At 38.9% G+C, this 15620-nt stretch overlaps 2 protein-coding genes across 2 annotated transcripts; one reads left to right on the plus strand and one right to left on the minus strand.

Moving 5' to 3' along the window:
- The first annotated feature begins 1156 nt into the window (after positions 1-1156).
- Positions 1157-9101, plus strand: LOC103457577 (uncharacterized). Its single transcript, XM_008397837.3, has 3 exons — positions 1157-1415; positions 1679-1789; positions 5010-9101. Exons 1-3 carry the CDS (start codon positions 1402-1404, stop codon positions 6139-6141), a joined length of 1257 nt encoding a protein of 418 aa, XP_008396059.2. The 5' UTR covers positions 1157-1401; the 3' UTR covers positions 6142-9101.
- Positions 8182-15400, minus strand: gata4 (GATA binding protein 4). Its single transcript, XM_008397836.3, has 6 exons — positions 14443-15400; positions 10615-10781; positions 10392-10517; positions 9491-9572; positions 8446-8615; positions 8182-8321 (listed from the first exon to the last, which is right to left on the minus strand). Exons 1-6 carry the CDS (start codon positions 14960-14962, stop codon positions 8196-8198), a joined length of 1191 nt encoding a protein of 396 aa, XP_008396058.1. The 5' UTR covers positions 14963-15400; the 3' UTR covers positions 8182-8195.
- Positions 15401-15620: the final 220 nt, after the last annotated feature.

The following is a 15620-nucleotide window of genomic DNA, read 5'->3' on the forward strand; positions in this document are numbered from 1 at the left end:
GCAGGTCAAAATGCATCAACACAACAAAGCTAATACGACATAAAGACAATGCCATACTTGACGGAGTTTGGCTACATCGAGGCTCACTGCAGTAAAAAAGACATATGGAGGATCAGATAGCAGGTAAAGCAGCGCACAGCTACAAACACTCACCCGGATTAGCATGACGGTCAGAAAGCTAAACAAATAACCCGGAAAATTATTTAAGTCTTCGAGCTGCGATGTAAGACGCTGGTTCTGCTCTCGCTGTTGAATCGCTGCTACAGGTAGTAATATTTCACAGACGAAGCACCACTTCTGCTCCACCTGGTAGTGACTCTCACACCGAACCTCTGCTTAAAGCTGCAGCATCTAACCTAAAAAAATACATTTTACATACGTATTAAAACTTTCGCTGTCCTAACATGAGACGGATAATCTCTAAAAAATAATCGATCTCCTCCCTGCTCTACATAATTACTCCGCTCAGTCAGAAACAGCCACTCAGAACTGGCAGTAATCAGCTAGCCGCCATGCTATCAGGAAGTTTTCATTCAGTAACTCTGTATTGTTTATTGTAATGGATCCTGTATTTGCCTTTGAATGTAAAGTTTTATACTTGAACTTTTTGGCAATGTTGAGAAGTTTTATTTTGGCTCTTTGCATTATTTAGCCTCTTCAGAGCCTTCAAGTGTTTTCAGTCTGTTGAAGATAGTATTACCGATAGCATTACAATTTGCACAATGCCTGTTTTGTTTAGTTTTCCTCTTGGAAAGTTAGTTAGTTTTTGTCTAAATTAAGGTGAATTCATGGTTCCTTTTTCCACATAATTTTTTTTTAATGAAAAATAATTTTGAGGTTTCACTTTTAGGACAAAAAAAAATTCTCTTAAACTATTTAACAGCAAACAAAACTCACAATTGAATTTCTTAAAACCACATTAAATACCGCTGGATAGTCTTCGTGTGCAGCATTTACCTCAAGGCTTCAAAGCTGGATTGCAGCCAACCTTCATCATGAACATCCATTCATCATTGTGACTTGTCACGGTTTTATCTTCTCTTTACATTTTCTTTTTCTTTCATGAGGCATTTCTGTCCCCTTGAAAGAAAATGTACTCTTTTTGATTTACACTTTCTGCACAGCTGTGTGAACTATTCACCTTACTCCATAAAAACAAGGCCACCGTGCACAGATGATAACAGTGTGGTTGACACAAACTCACAGAGTGACTATAGAAACAGTTTGCGGGATGTTTTTGTGGGGCTGTGTGTGTGCATAAGAGGTGGAGCTTTGGGCTGGCAGAAGCAAAGCTATGAGCATAACTGTCACTTCATATAGCAGAAGTCCTGGAAGCAACTCAGCGTTCGCAAGCACCGAGATAACCTGAGAGTAGTACTTCTCGGCAGATGAAGAAGCAGCATGGACATTCCCCTGTGAGTAACCTCAATATCTGAGTTTAGGAAAACAATAGATCTATCTTCGTAATATTTATGCTGAAATAGCCCTTAACTCTTCTAATCTTGTCAGCCCACAGCCCTGTTGCCATAATTTAAGACCTTCTGAACATATTCTTCTCATCGGCTCTGTTCATCGAAATGATGTGTGTGTGTGTGTGTGTGTGTGTGTGTGTGTGTGTGTGTGTGTGTGTGTGTGTGTGTGTGTGTGTGTGTGTGTGTGTGTGTGTGTTTTCATCCAGGTTTGGTCGTAAGCGGCATCTGTTACTTGGATGTGATGATCAGCTTCCACTCCGTAGGAGAAAATGCTTGATGGACTGGTCAGAGTCAGCTGCGCATTCAGGCAGACTGATGTGAGTCCACGCTAATCTGAATATGTGGTGAAAAACTGTTGTCATTGTTCATTGTTTGTTGGACGGTGTGGTGTGTTTTTGTCAGGAAAAACATGATTTGTGAAACTTTCAGAAATGGACAGTTTACCACTCAAGTTAATTTAATTTAGTTTGAAAGTAGAAGAATTCAGTATGAAAGTAGAAGAATTCAGTATGACGTTATCGTAATCACGGGAGGTCAAAATCTAATGTTCCAGCTCTATAACTGTGGCATTCCCATCTAAAACCATCAGACTAAAAACTCCATATTATCTAATTGTAGAAATATTAAAATGTTTTCTTTCCTATTGATTTATAAAGAATTTGGACATTCCTTGGCATAAGGAGATAATGGAAAAAAAGAAACAGTTTTATTTCTTTGAAATTATTTAAAATGGCTATGTTTAAGGCTACAGTATGTTTTTTTATTTATTTACTTCTGTCTTAAATAAGCTAACCTTAGCCTAAATGATTTAACTTGAGAATAACTTTTTGACTAAACCATTGCACAACTGTCTTCACCCTCACCTTTAAATAAGTATAACAAAAACCATTTTGCAGACTTCATTTAGGCAGATGTTTTCACTTACGTCTGCTGCTCCGAGAGCGGAAGCGAGCTAAAGAAGTTTCTAAGATGTGGCCAAGGAGAGACATGGTTCCCTGCAATGATTTTATTTTTTTCGCCTTTCGTAACTTTACAATTGTACAATGTATTTAATGGAGGCCTTAAGTGAGTGACCAAGCTAAGGTGGATGGAAAACATTTGTGGATGTCAGTTTTTATGTTTTAACACAGATTCTCGACTGGATTTAAGTCTGGGCTTGACTTAGCCAGTCTGATGTGTGAACATGCTTTGATGTAAACATGTGGGTTTTCAAACCCTGGGAGCCATTTGCAAGGCGTGTTATGAGTTGTGTCAAATTTTCTTTTCCGATCCCATGTAGACAAAAGGTGGGCGCCAGTATTTGTTTACTTTTTTAGAGCCACATTTGGATGCATTTGTGTACTGAGGTCAGCTGCAAGCTTTCTTGAAACTTTATGTGTGATTATGCATCATAAACATGCACGTAAAAAAGCAGTAGGCATGACACAAACTGTCAGCTAACTAATCATTTAGTGATCAAATAAAAACAAAAAGGAGAAACTGATATTTACGTATTAAACACAAATAATAATGAAAGGCATTTATTAAATAAACTATGCAATCTCCATATTTAGAATGAAAGTTGTGGGACTAAATAAAATATTTGAAAAATAGAATCTATTCATTCTTTATGTATTCCAAGTACTTTTTTGTACAATTCAACAGAAACAGTATGTTGCTGTATTCTAAGGTTGAGACAGTTTTTTGAAATAAAGTCACTCTGTCATGTTTTGACAGGTTGATTGTAAGCACACATACAGAACAGCAGAAGTGTGGAAGTGATGATGAAAATATTAAATGAAGCGATGAGGAACAAAAAACAAAAAACTTACTAAATCTACAGGAGGCCCTGGTAGAAAATAAATCATAAATCCGAGGAATTTATGATTTATAAATTCATAAATTCCTCAAGGGGCAAAGAGCCCCTTGAGTCTGACGGAACCAACAAGGAGTGACTGAGAAAGAGGTGAATAAGTACTGCAGGTAGAGGGCTTGAACAAAGAGCTGAGCTGTTTGAGTAATAGATTGCAGGTGTGAGGGGAGAGACCAAACAGCAAGAGAGAGAGAGAGAGACATGGCACAAGGGGTGAGGGAGAGTACACTGGGGAACAGGAAATAAATTTAACACTAAAGAATAACTATACTGAATAAACAATTAAACTAGAGGGACTAAGAATAACTAGAACAAATAAACATAGTTAGAAACACTCAGAAGGACTGAACTAAAGAAGAGCTGAAACAAGATTAATCTAATCAAAAAACAGACTAGGGAACACGAAATGATGAAATAAACCAAATTCTAAAACAACTGAACAAACCGGGATCCAAATCAACTCAACAAAGTATACTGCTCAAAAAATAAAGGGAACACTTAAACAACACAATATAACTCCAAGTAAATCAAACTTCTGTGAAATCAAACTGTCCACTTAGGAAGCAACACTGATTGACCCGACGAGGGTCCTCGTTGTCAATCAGTGTTGCTTCCTAAGTGGACAGTTTGATTTCACAGAAGTTTGATTTACTTGGAGTTATATTGTGTTGTTTAAGTGTTCCCTTTATTTTTTTCAGCAGTGTATTTTAAGTTGCATCCCTTTTTATTTTATGGAGGGTAACAGTAATACAATCTGCCCAAATTCTAATTAGCTTTAATTGTCACTACTTCCTGGTTTGTTTATTGAAGCAAATTATCTCCATAGTGAGAGTATCTTCAGGTGCTTAATGCATTCAGTTGTTTGATAAATCCTGTAGACTGTGATGCCTGCACAGTTTTAGGTGGTTGATCTTCAATCTTTTAGCCGTGTTGGTGTGAACTCCAAGTCTTTTCAAAATCTGTGAAGACAGTGAAAGGCATCTGGAGTATCTGTGGCGGTAAAGTAGTACGAAATAGGATCACTCAACACCGCGTGGGTGCTGAGTCATTGATAGAACCACACCCTAGTATTTTCAGCAGAAGGCAGGGTGTGCCTTCTCGTCATGCAGTAGAAAAACCTGCACATACAAATGCATGAAAACAAAAGATAACAGAAAAATAAATTTAAAAAACTGATAAATGCCAGGTAACTTCAGTTGTAGCAGCAGGTTACCATTCTTTCCTAAAATAGCCATTTGGCTCATAACAAAAACTCTCCCTCTGGTTTTCGTGATGAAGTTTGTTTCATAATTTTCTCTAATGTACCTCAGTTGCCTTTATAGGTTTGTTTACGCTGAAATTAATTTGCACACAGCTGGACCGTGTTTTCCTTATTAGGAGACAGTTGGATGAGTTGGATTTTATTTTTGGTTTATTTGGATAAACGGGACCAAATTACATGTGAATGCCTACTGCTCTTTTTAGATCTTGAACAATCATCTTTAATCTGAAATTTAGTTTTCTTCTTCAATGTTTAATTGGCAACTTAGGGGACACAAAATGGTTTGATGTAAGTAAAAAAAACAAAAAACAGATGGCACCCAAAGAAGGAACACTCTCACTAACTCAGCAAGAAAAATATGTTGACAAATAAGCTTCAGGCCAACTGACAAAATGGTTGAATAAATTACTATTTTGATTTTCAGGACAAGCAGTTCTTCCACTTGGTTGTTCGACGCGTGTGTGAACAGGTGGAAGAACAATCACCAGAACACATTGGAGCTACTGGAGTTGACGCGGCTCTGGGCCAACACCGAAAGTTCTGTGCAGAAAGTTTTAGAGCGACTCAAAGCCAAACGGGGCGACGTCTTCCTAGACCACGTGGTGAACGGCAAGTTTCTAGCCTTTCACAAAGACATCACGGATGAATATGGCATGGAAGACAAGCAGCATTCGTGGGCGGTCATCGAAAAACAGGAAGAGGTCGTCATGTATGGGCCTTATTATCCTAACTACAACAGCGGAGAACACAGTGAGGACGTTGTCATTACACAAACTCAAGAGCTTCTGGAGGCAGAGGACTTTCCTCAAGGCTGGACAGTGTATATTTTCACCATGAACAGTCCATGTTTGGCAAGAAATTCGGACCCATGCATGCTAAACCTCGTACGTAGGGCCCGGGGCTGGTGGAGCATGTTTGCAGTAAAGACTTATATTGGCTATGTGAGAAGTTGGGGCTTTAAAGGAAACAAAGAAAATGTTTTTAAGGAAGTCAATTACAGACAAGTGGAAATTATTTCTCAAAGTGTGGACTATGGGAGCTACGTCGAATCAGTTGATAAGATCGATGATCTCAGTCCTTTGTGTGAAACTGTGTTTTTTGTTGCTAAGGACTTACTGAAAGGTGAGAAGCTCAACTTCCCTTTGGTAACCACAGAAGAAAAACAGGAACAGAAGAGTTACTTCAAAAATATGAACGGTATTCTTGAGTCCAAACAGGAAGAGGAGAAGAAACTCCTCATAAAGGAGCTGAATGCACTTGCGGAAGCAGCAGAGACCCTGCTTTTAGGTGAAAATCAAGTCTTAGAGGAACATTTGGAGAAAGGAAAAGTGTTTTCACTCAGTTACACTTTCAGCTCAGAGGTATGTGAAGGCCTCCAGGAAGAAATGAGAGTCAGGTTTCAACAGTGCTGGAGGGAGATAGTACAGGACAGGTGTGCGGAGTTTGTCAGGGAAAAGCTGACTGATGAGTTTAATCAACTCACTGTTCGGCTTTTTGTCGAGGACATTCACAGGCTTACTCAAGCATATTTGCAAATCGGAAAATTGAAGTTTTAAGATTCAAATCCTTAGTAAAACTGAGGGTTTGGAAAGATTATGGGAATAGTAGCGTTAGGAATCCCCTGTCATGCATTGAAAACTATCAAAAATCTCGCCCGTCACTTATATTACGTCAAAATGCTTTATCTTTATTACATTTGCGTACAGTATATCACAAATAACAGAGTACATGATTATAGTGGAGTGATGTTTTTACAGAAGCTTGTACATTTCTCATTCTTGTAATTACATATGGTAGTATCCCACATTTACACTGGTTATCTCTCGTTAGCAGCCAATTAGAAAGCATTGCAAATAATCTATACAGTTTTACCCATCAATAACCATATTATATAGGACGTGAATTTTAATGTAGATTCCCACAAACATTTCAAAGGCCCCGTGTGCTACTGCCTAAAAGATGTCGATCTGATCCTAAGCCAGCAGAGGGCGCTGTGTGCCTGCTGTCACGCTCTCATAAGGTAGTTTGTCTTTGTAACTTTTTCAGACGTGACGTGCAATTAAGGAATTACAGCCAATGAGCCACGACGGAGGAGTTCTTGTTGCACTAAACTGTATATCACTTTCGCTGAGGTAATACTTAGGGTGAGGAGTGACGGATGAGACAGACTAGGAGGAATTTACAGGAATAGTTTGTATTCATTTATTTTGCCTCGGTTGTTTTGCTGAGTGTTTCACAATTTCTAACTGATTTTTTTTCCTTTTAAAAGACTTTTAAGTCTTCTTGGATGCTGTGCATCTTAGAGGATTTTTGCTGTTACTTCTTTACTTGTAAACAATTGTTATGATGCATAGCCGTAGCTACTGTTTTCCTGATAGGTGAGCCAGGGTTCCTCCTCTGTTGAAAAGACTTAAAAACTGTGACGTTTGCTTTTATAATTACCAAGGTCTGGCTATGAAATCAAATAGAGTAAGGAATACATTTGTTTTTTCAGACTTTTTTTTTTCTTGCTTCATACTCTAAAGAATAAAAATCTGTTAATGCTTAACAAATGCAATTTACTTTATTTATATTTGAACAATGTATTTTAACTTTGATTTACCACCTCTGAACTTGAATTTAACATTTTATCCATGACTGAACACACATTTTTTCAAACATTTAAAGACATATTTTACAACTTTTTTGTTGGATTCAAAACAATTTCTGGTTTAATGAAATTGTTACTGTGGGTCTGAAGGAATATTCTTAGTCATATCCGAGAGTCCTTGCAAATCCAAGAATTATTTATTTTACTCCAGACCTGAGTGAAGCTGTGAAACATCCGTACTCCACATTCCGAAAAAGTTGACTTCAACATTTTTTTTTGTTTTATTTGTAGAACCTAAAGGAAACATGACCCTTAGGAAAAAAATGTCAACTGTAAAAGTTGCTACCCTTTTTATCAGTTAAAACAATTTCAGGCTATCTCTATGATTGTTGAGGTTAATTATCTGTCCAAGTCTATGTTTTCTTTTTTCTTTTTTTTTAGTATATAAAATCTTAAATGCTTTCATGTCATCTGCTGCCAATGCAACATTATACTAATTTATCATTAGCACAGTCTCCCAGATGGATCATTTGAAAGTTTGCCAGGAATTAAATATTCTTCTTCTACTATTTTCCTGTAAAATGACCCTGATAACACTTGGTGTAGCACCTCTGTGGTGTAACCTTTGTCACAAAGTTGTCCACTTATGATCTGTTTTTGTGTTTTGGATGTCCATAACATCCAGAGAAAAATGTCCAAAGGCAATACTTACACTTAAGTCTCTCATGTTTCTCATAATTGCCATGTACTGTTTCAGTATCTTTAAGGCAGCTTGTGCTTCCATACTGGCTTTGTAGTAGGAAAAGGTTTGAGTTCGAAAAATGTTCCTTTATAATCCCAGTTTAACTGTACTTAGTCCGACTTCGGTGTCTTCTCATCATGTTTTGGTGTGCAGTCATGACACTGATGCCACCGACTGGAGAAAACGGTGCAGCTAGCAGTTCCTGGAGAGTTTTGTTAGGATGCTGTACATAGGTAGTTTTTTTTTTGTTTTTTTTGAGATGCAGAGCTGTAGGTCTCCTAAGCCATGATTAGGTTGTTCCAAGGCTCTGTTTTGGAGCTGGAGGACCCACCGTGTCCACCTGGAGACATCTTCAGAGGAATGGCGCCTCCCTGGGCTGCCATGTAGGCGGGTAGGGCTGAAATCTGAGGAGAAGCATACAGATGGTGAGAAACATTTGATAGATTGAGAATCATATCAGAGTCTGCTTGGCAGTGTTGTCTCTCTCTGGCCAAAAGCTGTTGTCACGTAGTTGTCAAAGTGGCTTACTTGTGTGTGCGGGCCGTGGTGTGTGTACAAGTTGTGATTTTCTGGCTCTGTCTTTATCTGGCGAGGCTCCACTGCGGTGCTGGAGGTGGATGTTGTGGAGGAAGAGGAGGAGGAGGAGGAGCGGGGAGTGCTGCTTGGAGTAACTGGAGCCCCCTCAGTGCCTGGAGGTCCTACAGAGCACAGCAGAACTGTGAATGTGATTCGTATCTACAACTGCTTGCTCTTGAGTTTCTCACTGTGTGAAATCAAAACCAGTCTAAAATATTCCGGTTGTAGATCAGTGAGGATGATCTAAACAGTGATTTCTGTTAGCTAAATGTAATAAGAATTATTTAGAGAACTATTTAGTTATTTCTTCTAGTTAGAAATCATTGCGATAACCCTGTGTATGCGTGGGTTTTCTCCGGGTACTCCGGTTTCCTCCCACAATCCAAAAACATGACTGTCAGGTTAATTGGCCTCTCCAAATTGCCCCTAGGTGTGAGTGTGTGTGTGCATGGTTGTTTGTCCTGTGTGTCTCTGTGTTGCCCTGCGACAGACTGGCGACCTGTCCAGGGTGTACCCCGCCTCTCGCCCGGAACGTTAGCTGGAGATGGGCACCAGCAACCCTCCCAACCCCACTGAGGGACAAGGGTGAAAGAAAATGGATGGATGGATGGATGGAGTTCAGCAGAAATGCAGTTGCACCAGGTATTTGCTGATTGCTGCTGGCTAGTCTGGAGGACTCTCCAGGAACTTCTGGCTTCACCGTTTTCTCCAATCAGTGGCGTCGGTGTTATAACTGCACATCAAGACACTTTGAGAAGAGACCAGCTTGGGACAATGTACAGAAAATGTCTGGTAATCCTAACTGACCAAAAACATGAAAATTTAGTCTGGTTCAAATTTAGAAAAATGCCTGTCTGTCTTTTTACACAGGCTTAGTTAACAACTGGTGTAAACTGTATAACCCCTAAAAAGTACCGTGATCTCGGACAGGATATAGCAGCTCGTTAGTTTATTTTTGGTGAAGTCTCAAATCAGTCCTTGTGCGTTTGAAGCTAACCTGTTTGGGACTTGTTTAGGTTCTTAGGTTTGCGTTTGCGGGTCTGGATCCCCTCTTTCTTCATAGCAAGAGGCCGGGGGACCTGAAGAGACGAGAAGAGACAGAATGAATTTGTCTATGCAGAGCATTCTTGCAAATCCTTAAAATAATTTGTAGATTTTACATACAGTGTCTGGCAATGGCATTCTTACCCAGTGAACCAATATTTTGTCACTTTACTCCACAAACATCAGTTATTGTGGAGAGATTTTATCTGACTAAGCAACATAAAGTCAACCCTCTTGAATAAAGAACCATCTTTCATTGTGGACATAAATGTGATATATACCATCAAGTTTTTGACAGCATGTCTTAACCAGCTTTCCACAATTGCACATCAAAACAGTACAATATTTTCCCTTTGTTTATTGCAAAGAAGTTCAAGCTCAGGAAAAAAAATAAAGACAAGTATCTCCAGAGCTTGATCTGATCCCACCATGTTTCACCATGGGAATGGTTATGACCAGAGTAATGGACAGTTTTCTATTGCTCACAGTGTTTTTTCCTTAAGGCCAAAAAAAAACTGATAAGAACTCTTCTTCTGTATGTTTGTTTTTCTACTTAATAGTCGGCTTGCAGACATAGTTGGCTGCAATAGAATTTAATATCAGCGTAAACAGGGTTGAAAACAAACCAGACTTTTAAAAGTATTATGGGTGAAACAGTTTGAAAAGCATTTTCCATCCGCTTCAAAATGATGCACTACTTTCTGTTAGTCTGTCCTATAAAATCCAGACGAATACCTTTCAGTTTAGGTTGTAAAATGACAAAGTGTGGAAAAGCATGGCAATGAAAGGCATTATGTTTTTTTTGTTGCTGTTGTTTTTTTCCCCCATTATTATTATCAATGTGCTCTTCTTACCCCGTGGAGTTTCATGTAGAGCCCACAGGCGTTGCAGACGGGTTCTCCCTCTGCGTTTCGTCGCCACAGGGTGGTGGTGGTGGTATGACAGTTTGTGCAGGACAGGCCCACCCTCCTCGAGGCAGACTGCAACAGGCAAGACGCGTCACTCATCAAACAAAGATAAAGAGGGAAAATGAGCGAGGAGATGAAGGTGAAGAGCATTCATTCGGTGATCACCCACCAGCCGTCTCTGGGGTTTAATGAGCGGCCTGTTGATGCCGTTCATCTTGTGGTACAGGCCGCATGCGTTGCACAGGTAGTGGCCGGTGCCATCGCGCCTCCAGAGGGGAGTTGACATTGCACCGCAGTTCACACATTCTCGTCCCTCAGCAAAGTCATCAAACAAATCTGAAGGGACGTTAAAAAGATAATGTGAGTCAGAAAGGTTGTTTTTTAGGGGGGTGGCAGGGGGAAAGGGAGGTATCGCAGTGGCATACATAGACCAGTAGGAGGCATCTCTATGCCCCCCCACATAGCAGCAGCCTGAATGGAATCCCTCCTTATCACAGCTCCCCTTAAGATAAAAACCTGGCTGGAAATAGAGATGGTATATAGAGCTCCATCAAATTCAAACGTCCATCACATCTCCTTCTCCCTGGGCCTCTCAGATAGCCAAACATCTGATAAATGTAATCTCCAGCCTCTCATTTGCCAAATAACAGAGTGTCTCCCAGGAACCACTTAGCCATTTAGAAAAAGGAGACATCAATTTGCAGAGCGGAGGAGACAGCTTGGATTTTCTCTCCTCGCATCGCCTTCATACTACCAGCAAGAACACTTTGATGTGTTGCAGAAATTAGCACGACAGTGAATTTTAAACCACATTTAAACCACTACAAAAAGACTTTTTAACTGCACACTTCAAGGTGCATTATTGCCCCTCCTTCAGATAGCATAAATCAGGCCTGTATCTATCCCTCCCTCCTCTGGCTGTGCAGCAGAGCTTGTACGAGGGGCCTCCTCAAGGCTGAGAGCCAAAGCATAGCCGGCAGGGCGAGTTAACCTTGGGCTATAGGCAGCACATGTAGCCAACACAACAGTGCGAAAACAGAACAATGCACAGCAGAAATCCTCTATCTGAATGGATGCCTTTTTGTATTTGATAGCGTGCGTGTCAGAGAGCGTCTTTATCAGGTCTCAGCTTAAAAACATCCACACAAACACTTCAGGAGGCCAAAGGTGAAAGTGGAAATAAACAGCTACACAGAGTGTTACAGAGTAGAAGTTACTGCCATGCAGACAAATTACTGAGTGTGAGTTCCATTAAAAGTTCTGAAAATCTCACTCTGATGAACCTTAGACTGGAAATAAATGATGCCAATTATAAATTGGGGGGGAAAAAAGACCTCAAATATTTTTACTAGGTTTATGCAGCCAACATTTTTTTTTTTTTTTTACATTTTTGGTTAATATTTAAACAGCAAAATCAACTTTCTTATGTTGAATTATACATTAACAAGAGTTAAATTGAGTTCTGAGAAGCTTCTCCTTCAATTTTAAAATGTTGTTTTATAATTTTTTTAAGTTGATATGTTATTATTTTTCAAGAAAGAATAAAAACATCTCTGAACAACCAGAATGGGTGATTTGAATAATTTCTTATCTTGTGCTTCAGCCATGAAAATCTACAATAAAACATACAATATTTTTCAATAATACAAACCAAGTCTTTAGGTGTTTAGGTGTGCAGAGAAAATATTTCTAACTCTGTTTACTCATTACTCAATAATAATCACAATAATAATAACAGTAATATTGCCATTAATACATAATAGGAAGAAGTTGTTAGTCTTGTCTCTTTTTATTATTTTACTTTCATATAAATGTAAATAATTGGACATAGTCAATATGTGAAGATTGCTTATTATAATTTATTTATTATGTAATTTGATTTGCTTTATTTTCATTTTAACTTGGATGAAATAAAAAGACACAACAATGAATAACAACAGCACCACATGTTTTTCCCTATTTTTTTCTTTTTATATATATTTTAAGAATAATACAGAGCATCTATATTGTATCTTTAAACACTCTCAACTAAATCTCATTTGAGGATGACATAGCTTTGATAATAAAATTAGTTGGGTTTTTTTTAATATAATAACGTCCTAAATAAAGTCTGTGTTAAGTGCTTCTGAAACAAAAAAGACATCGGAAGCAAATTTTAGATCAAATATTTAAAGATTCCTTTGAAAAGCAATTATTTAGTGCTTTTAATATGAAAGGTGCTTTATCGTTTTTACATCAAAGTATATACTTTATTTCAGTATTTCAAGGAACAGAGAAATAGACATATATTGTTCCATGCAAAGGTCACTGAATTCATTTACTTCCATGTTTACCCAACAGATAGTCTTTTTCTTTCTCTCTTTTCTCCCCTGAACACCAAGCTTCCTGCTGAATGTTGTTCATTCAGCCTGAGATTTGATGTCATTTGTTGTGACTGAAACATCAATGTATGCCGGTGGGCGTGTGTGTGGGGGGAGCAATCTGCAAAGAAAACAAGATTGCCATTTTTTATTTTTTTTTTTATTCATTTATTTATTTATTTTTTACGAGTGTGAGTGTAATGAGATGGACGGTTCAGAATGGATCAATGTTGATTTTTTTTCTCTCTCTCTTTAAGCTCACGTAGATGGAAACTTAAATAATCCTAAATCACTTATTTAATCACTAACAGACAGTATAGAGCAAATACGATCCAGAAAGGAATGATGTGATCAGGAGCTGCAGTGGATCATAATATTAGCAGATGCTTTAAAGAGTTACTCAATGCCGCCAATGAGGTTTTGAGTTAGCCAACACTGAGCTGGAACTGAAGCAAAACAGCAGTGAAACAGATACATGGGAATAATTTCCCCCCTTATTGTAACACAACGGCGGGGAAGAAATAAAACAGCAAAAAACGAAGTGTAAAGAAGATCAGATATTAAAACCTGGCAACACCAATTGAACAGTGTCATCTCTGTCGTACAGCACACTCCACAAGCTCACCCAGCGCAAAATAGGAAATAAAATGCTTTATTTTTGAACATTCTCAAAGCTTAAAATAAAAGTTTACATAAAATTATTAGTTATAGTTTCATGTCTATTCTCTTCACTTTCTAATCGGCCTGATGTGATCTGAAATGTCACATCAAATAAAATCCACAAAACCCTAAACTCCTCAAGCAGCGACTCGTCAGCCTCGTTTAATGTTGCTTTTAAAAAAGATTCTGAGAATTATGTCTGCTACGTTTAATAAGCCATTCAGGTGCACCCCTTTGCTCTGCAAATGAAAGTTTTATATTCAGAGCTATTTTTCAATATCATGTCCAGTATTTTTAATGCGTGGGGGAAAAAAAACTTATCTGTACTACACATATATTTAATGCACGCATTAAAATGTTAATTTTGCTGCACAGTCTCCGTATCGTTTTTAGTTTGTCGTCATTTTTAATTGCAAGTTTCTTTGCTCAATTGAATTTTTTTTCAAACTCTTTTTTTTTATCAATTACAGCGACCATCATTTGTTGTATTACATTTTATATTAATCAGTCAGTCGTTTTTTTTTTCATAGCAATAACTGAACGGTAGTATCTCATTGCTTCCTTTATGAAAAAAATATTTCTGTATAAGAGTCAATAATCAAAATAGATTTAAATTTCTAAATGTTTTTTTCTGCTTTGTTTAGTTTTACATATTGTTCTTTAACTAATTTATACGAAAAGTCCATATTTATATGTGGGAATAAAAGAAACGTTTAACAAAACGTATAGATTTAAAGTAATTTTTGACCATAAATTATATTTTGTTTTTAAATTGATAGTGTTTCTTGTGAAACACAAAATGTACAAAATATATTTTAATTAAAACTTTATTATTTTGCGGGGGTGGGGGAGGCAGCAGGGTTGTTTATTTATTTTTTCACATTAAAAAGCCCTTAAAAACATCAACATTCAAAATATGTCCGTACAATTTTTTTTATTATTTAAATATATTGTTATGGTATTTTTCTGGTGCTCACCTATGTTTGGGTGCCGCGTCGTGCCAGGAGAAGCGCCGGTCTGTAGACCGTGCAGCACCGGACTGTCGAAGGGGGACGCCGGCCACGTTCCTCCGACGTTAGGGCTCATGTAGGCCGAATAGGGACTGGGGTACGAGCCGCCGAGGCCCCGCGGACCATAGTGCTCCCTTCCGTTGGCAGAGATGTTCAGCGGGCTGGTGTAAGAGACCGCCTCCCTGGCCGTGGCCACACCGGACGATAGCGGCGGACTGGTGGAGAAGGAGAAGCGCGGAGACACCGGGGAGTGGTTGTAGGAGGGCACCGGGTCTGCACCCGGCTGCGCCCAGACGGAGTGGCTCGAAACCGGGCTGCCCTGCTGCGAAGCGCCGGGCGTCTGGAGGTAAGGCAGCGCGGAGATCATCGGGGTGACGACCCGGGTGGTGGGCACGTAAACCGGAGAGGTGGCCGCCGAGGCGTTGTGGAGAAAGCCGGCCTCATAGGAAGAGGATCCGTGGTTGGTAGTCATAATGCCCTGATACATATCCCCACCTGGAGCTGGTCATCCGTGGAGGTAAATCTGGAGAAGCCTGCAAATCACCGCAAGGCTCGCTATCTGGCTTATTAACGCCCCTGTCCTGGTTCAGATCTGATCTGCTGAGGTCCAGCGGAGCGACCGCATTATTGAGAAAATTAAAATCGGTCTGAAGGCAGGAAGACGATAGGCTGCATGAGAGAGGAGGAGGAGGTGGAGGAAGAGACTATCCAACTAAATCAAGATCCAGCTGTTATCTGCCCCCTCTCTGTCTCTCTCTCTCTCTTTCTCACTCAAACACATACTTTTAGCCAAATTATGCTCATTCATGCCACATTTTTCCCCTTATTGCGCGGTAATGATTTCCCTCTGTTATTTATTTATTGATTTATTACTTTATTCGTGTTAAGGTTTTGTTCAGATATAAGGGTCTTCTTAAACTTCCAATTCCCCTTCTTAATATCTAACATACTTCGAGTTTCTATTGTCAAAGTTTTTTACAACAATTTTTTTTAAAAATGAAGGAATTTAGAAAACGAAGTACAGTATTTTTTCTTGATGTTTGTGAGAATTTGTATCAAATAGCAAGTTACATTACAAATGTTTAAATTTGTATAAAAAAAAAGAAAAAGAAAAGTGATTTCTTGCATATTTTCTGCCTCATATT

This window comes from Poecilia reticulata, chromosome 21 (assembly GCF_904066995.2).
Source record: "Poecilia reticulata chromosome 21, P_reticulata-male-v2, whole genome shotgun sequence".
Classification (NCBI taxonomy): domain Eukaryota; kingdom Metazoa; phylum Chordata; class Actinopteri; order Cyprinodontiformes; family Poeciliidae; genus Poecilia; species Poecilia reticulata.

What these genes read in the sequence shown, in the direction of transcription:
- LOC103457577 (XM_008397837.3), top strand. An exon ending in GCGCATTCAGGCAGACTGAT is followed by an intron (nt 1,790 to 5,009) that starts GTGAGTCCACGC and finishes TTTGATTTTCAG; the next exon opens with GACAAGCAGTTCTTCCACTT.
- gata4 (XM_008397836.3), bottom strand. Translation starts at nt 14,962, where the DNA reads ATGTATCAGGGCATTATGACTACCAACCACGGATCCTCTTCCTATGAG. An exon ending in GACGCGGCACCCAAACATAG is followed by an intron (nt 10,782 to 14,442) that starts GTGAGCACCAGA and finishes ACGTCCCTTCAG; the next exon opens with ATTTGTTTGATGACTTTGCT. An exon ending in ACCACGGCCCGCACACACAA is followed by an intron (nt 8,322 to 8,445) that starts GTAAGCCACTTT and finishes GCTTCTCCTCAG; the next exon opens with ATTTCAGCCCTACCCGCCTA.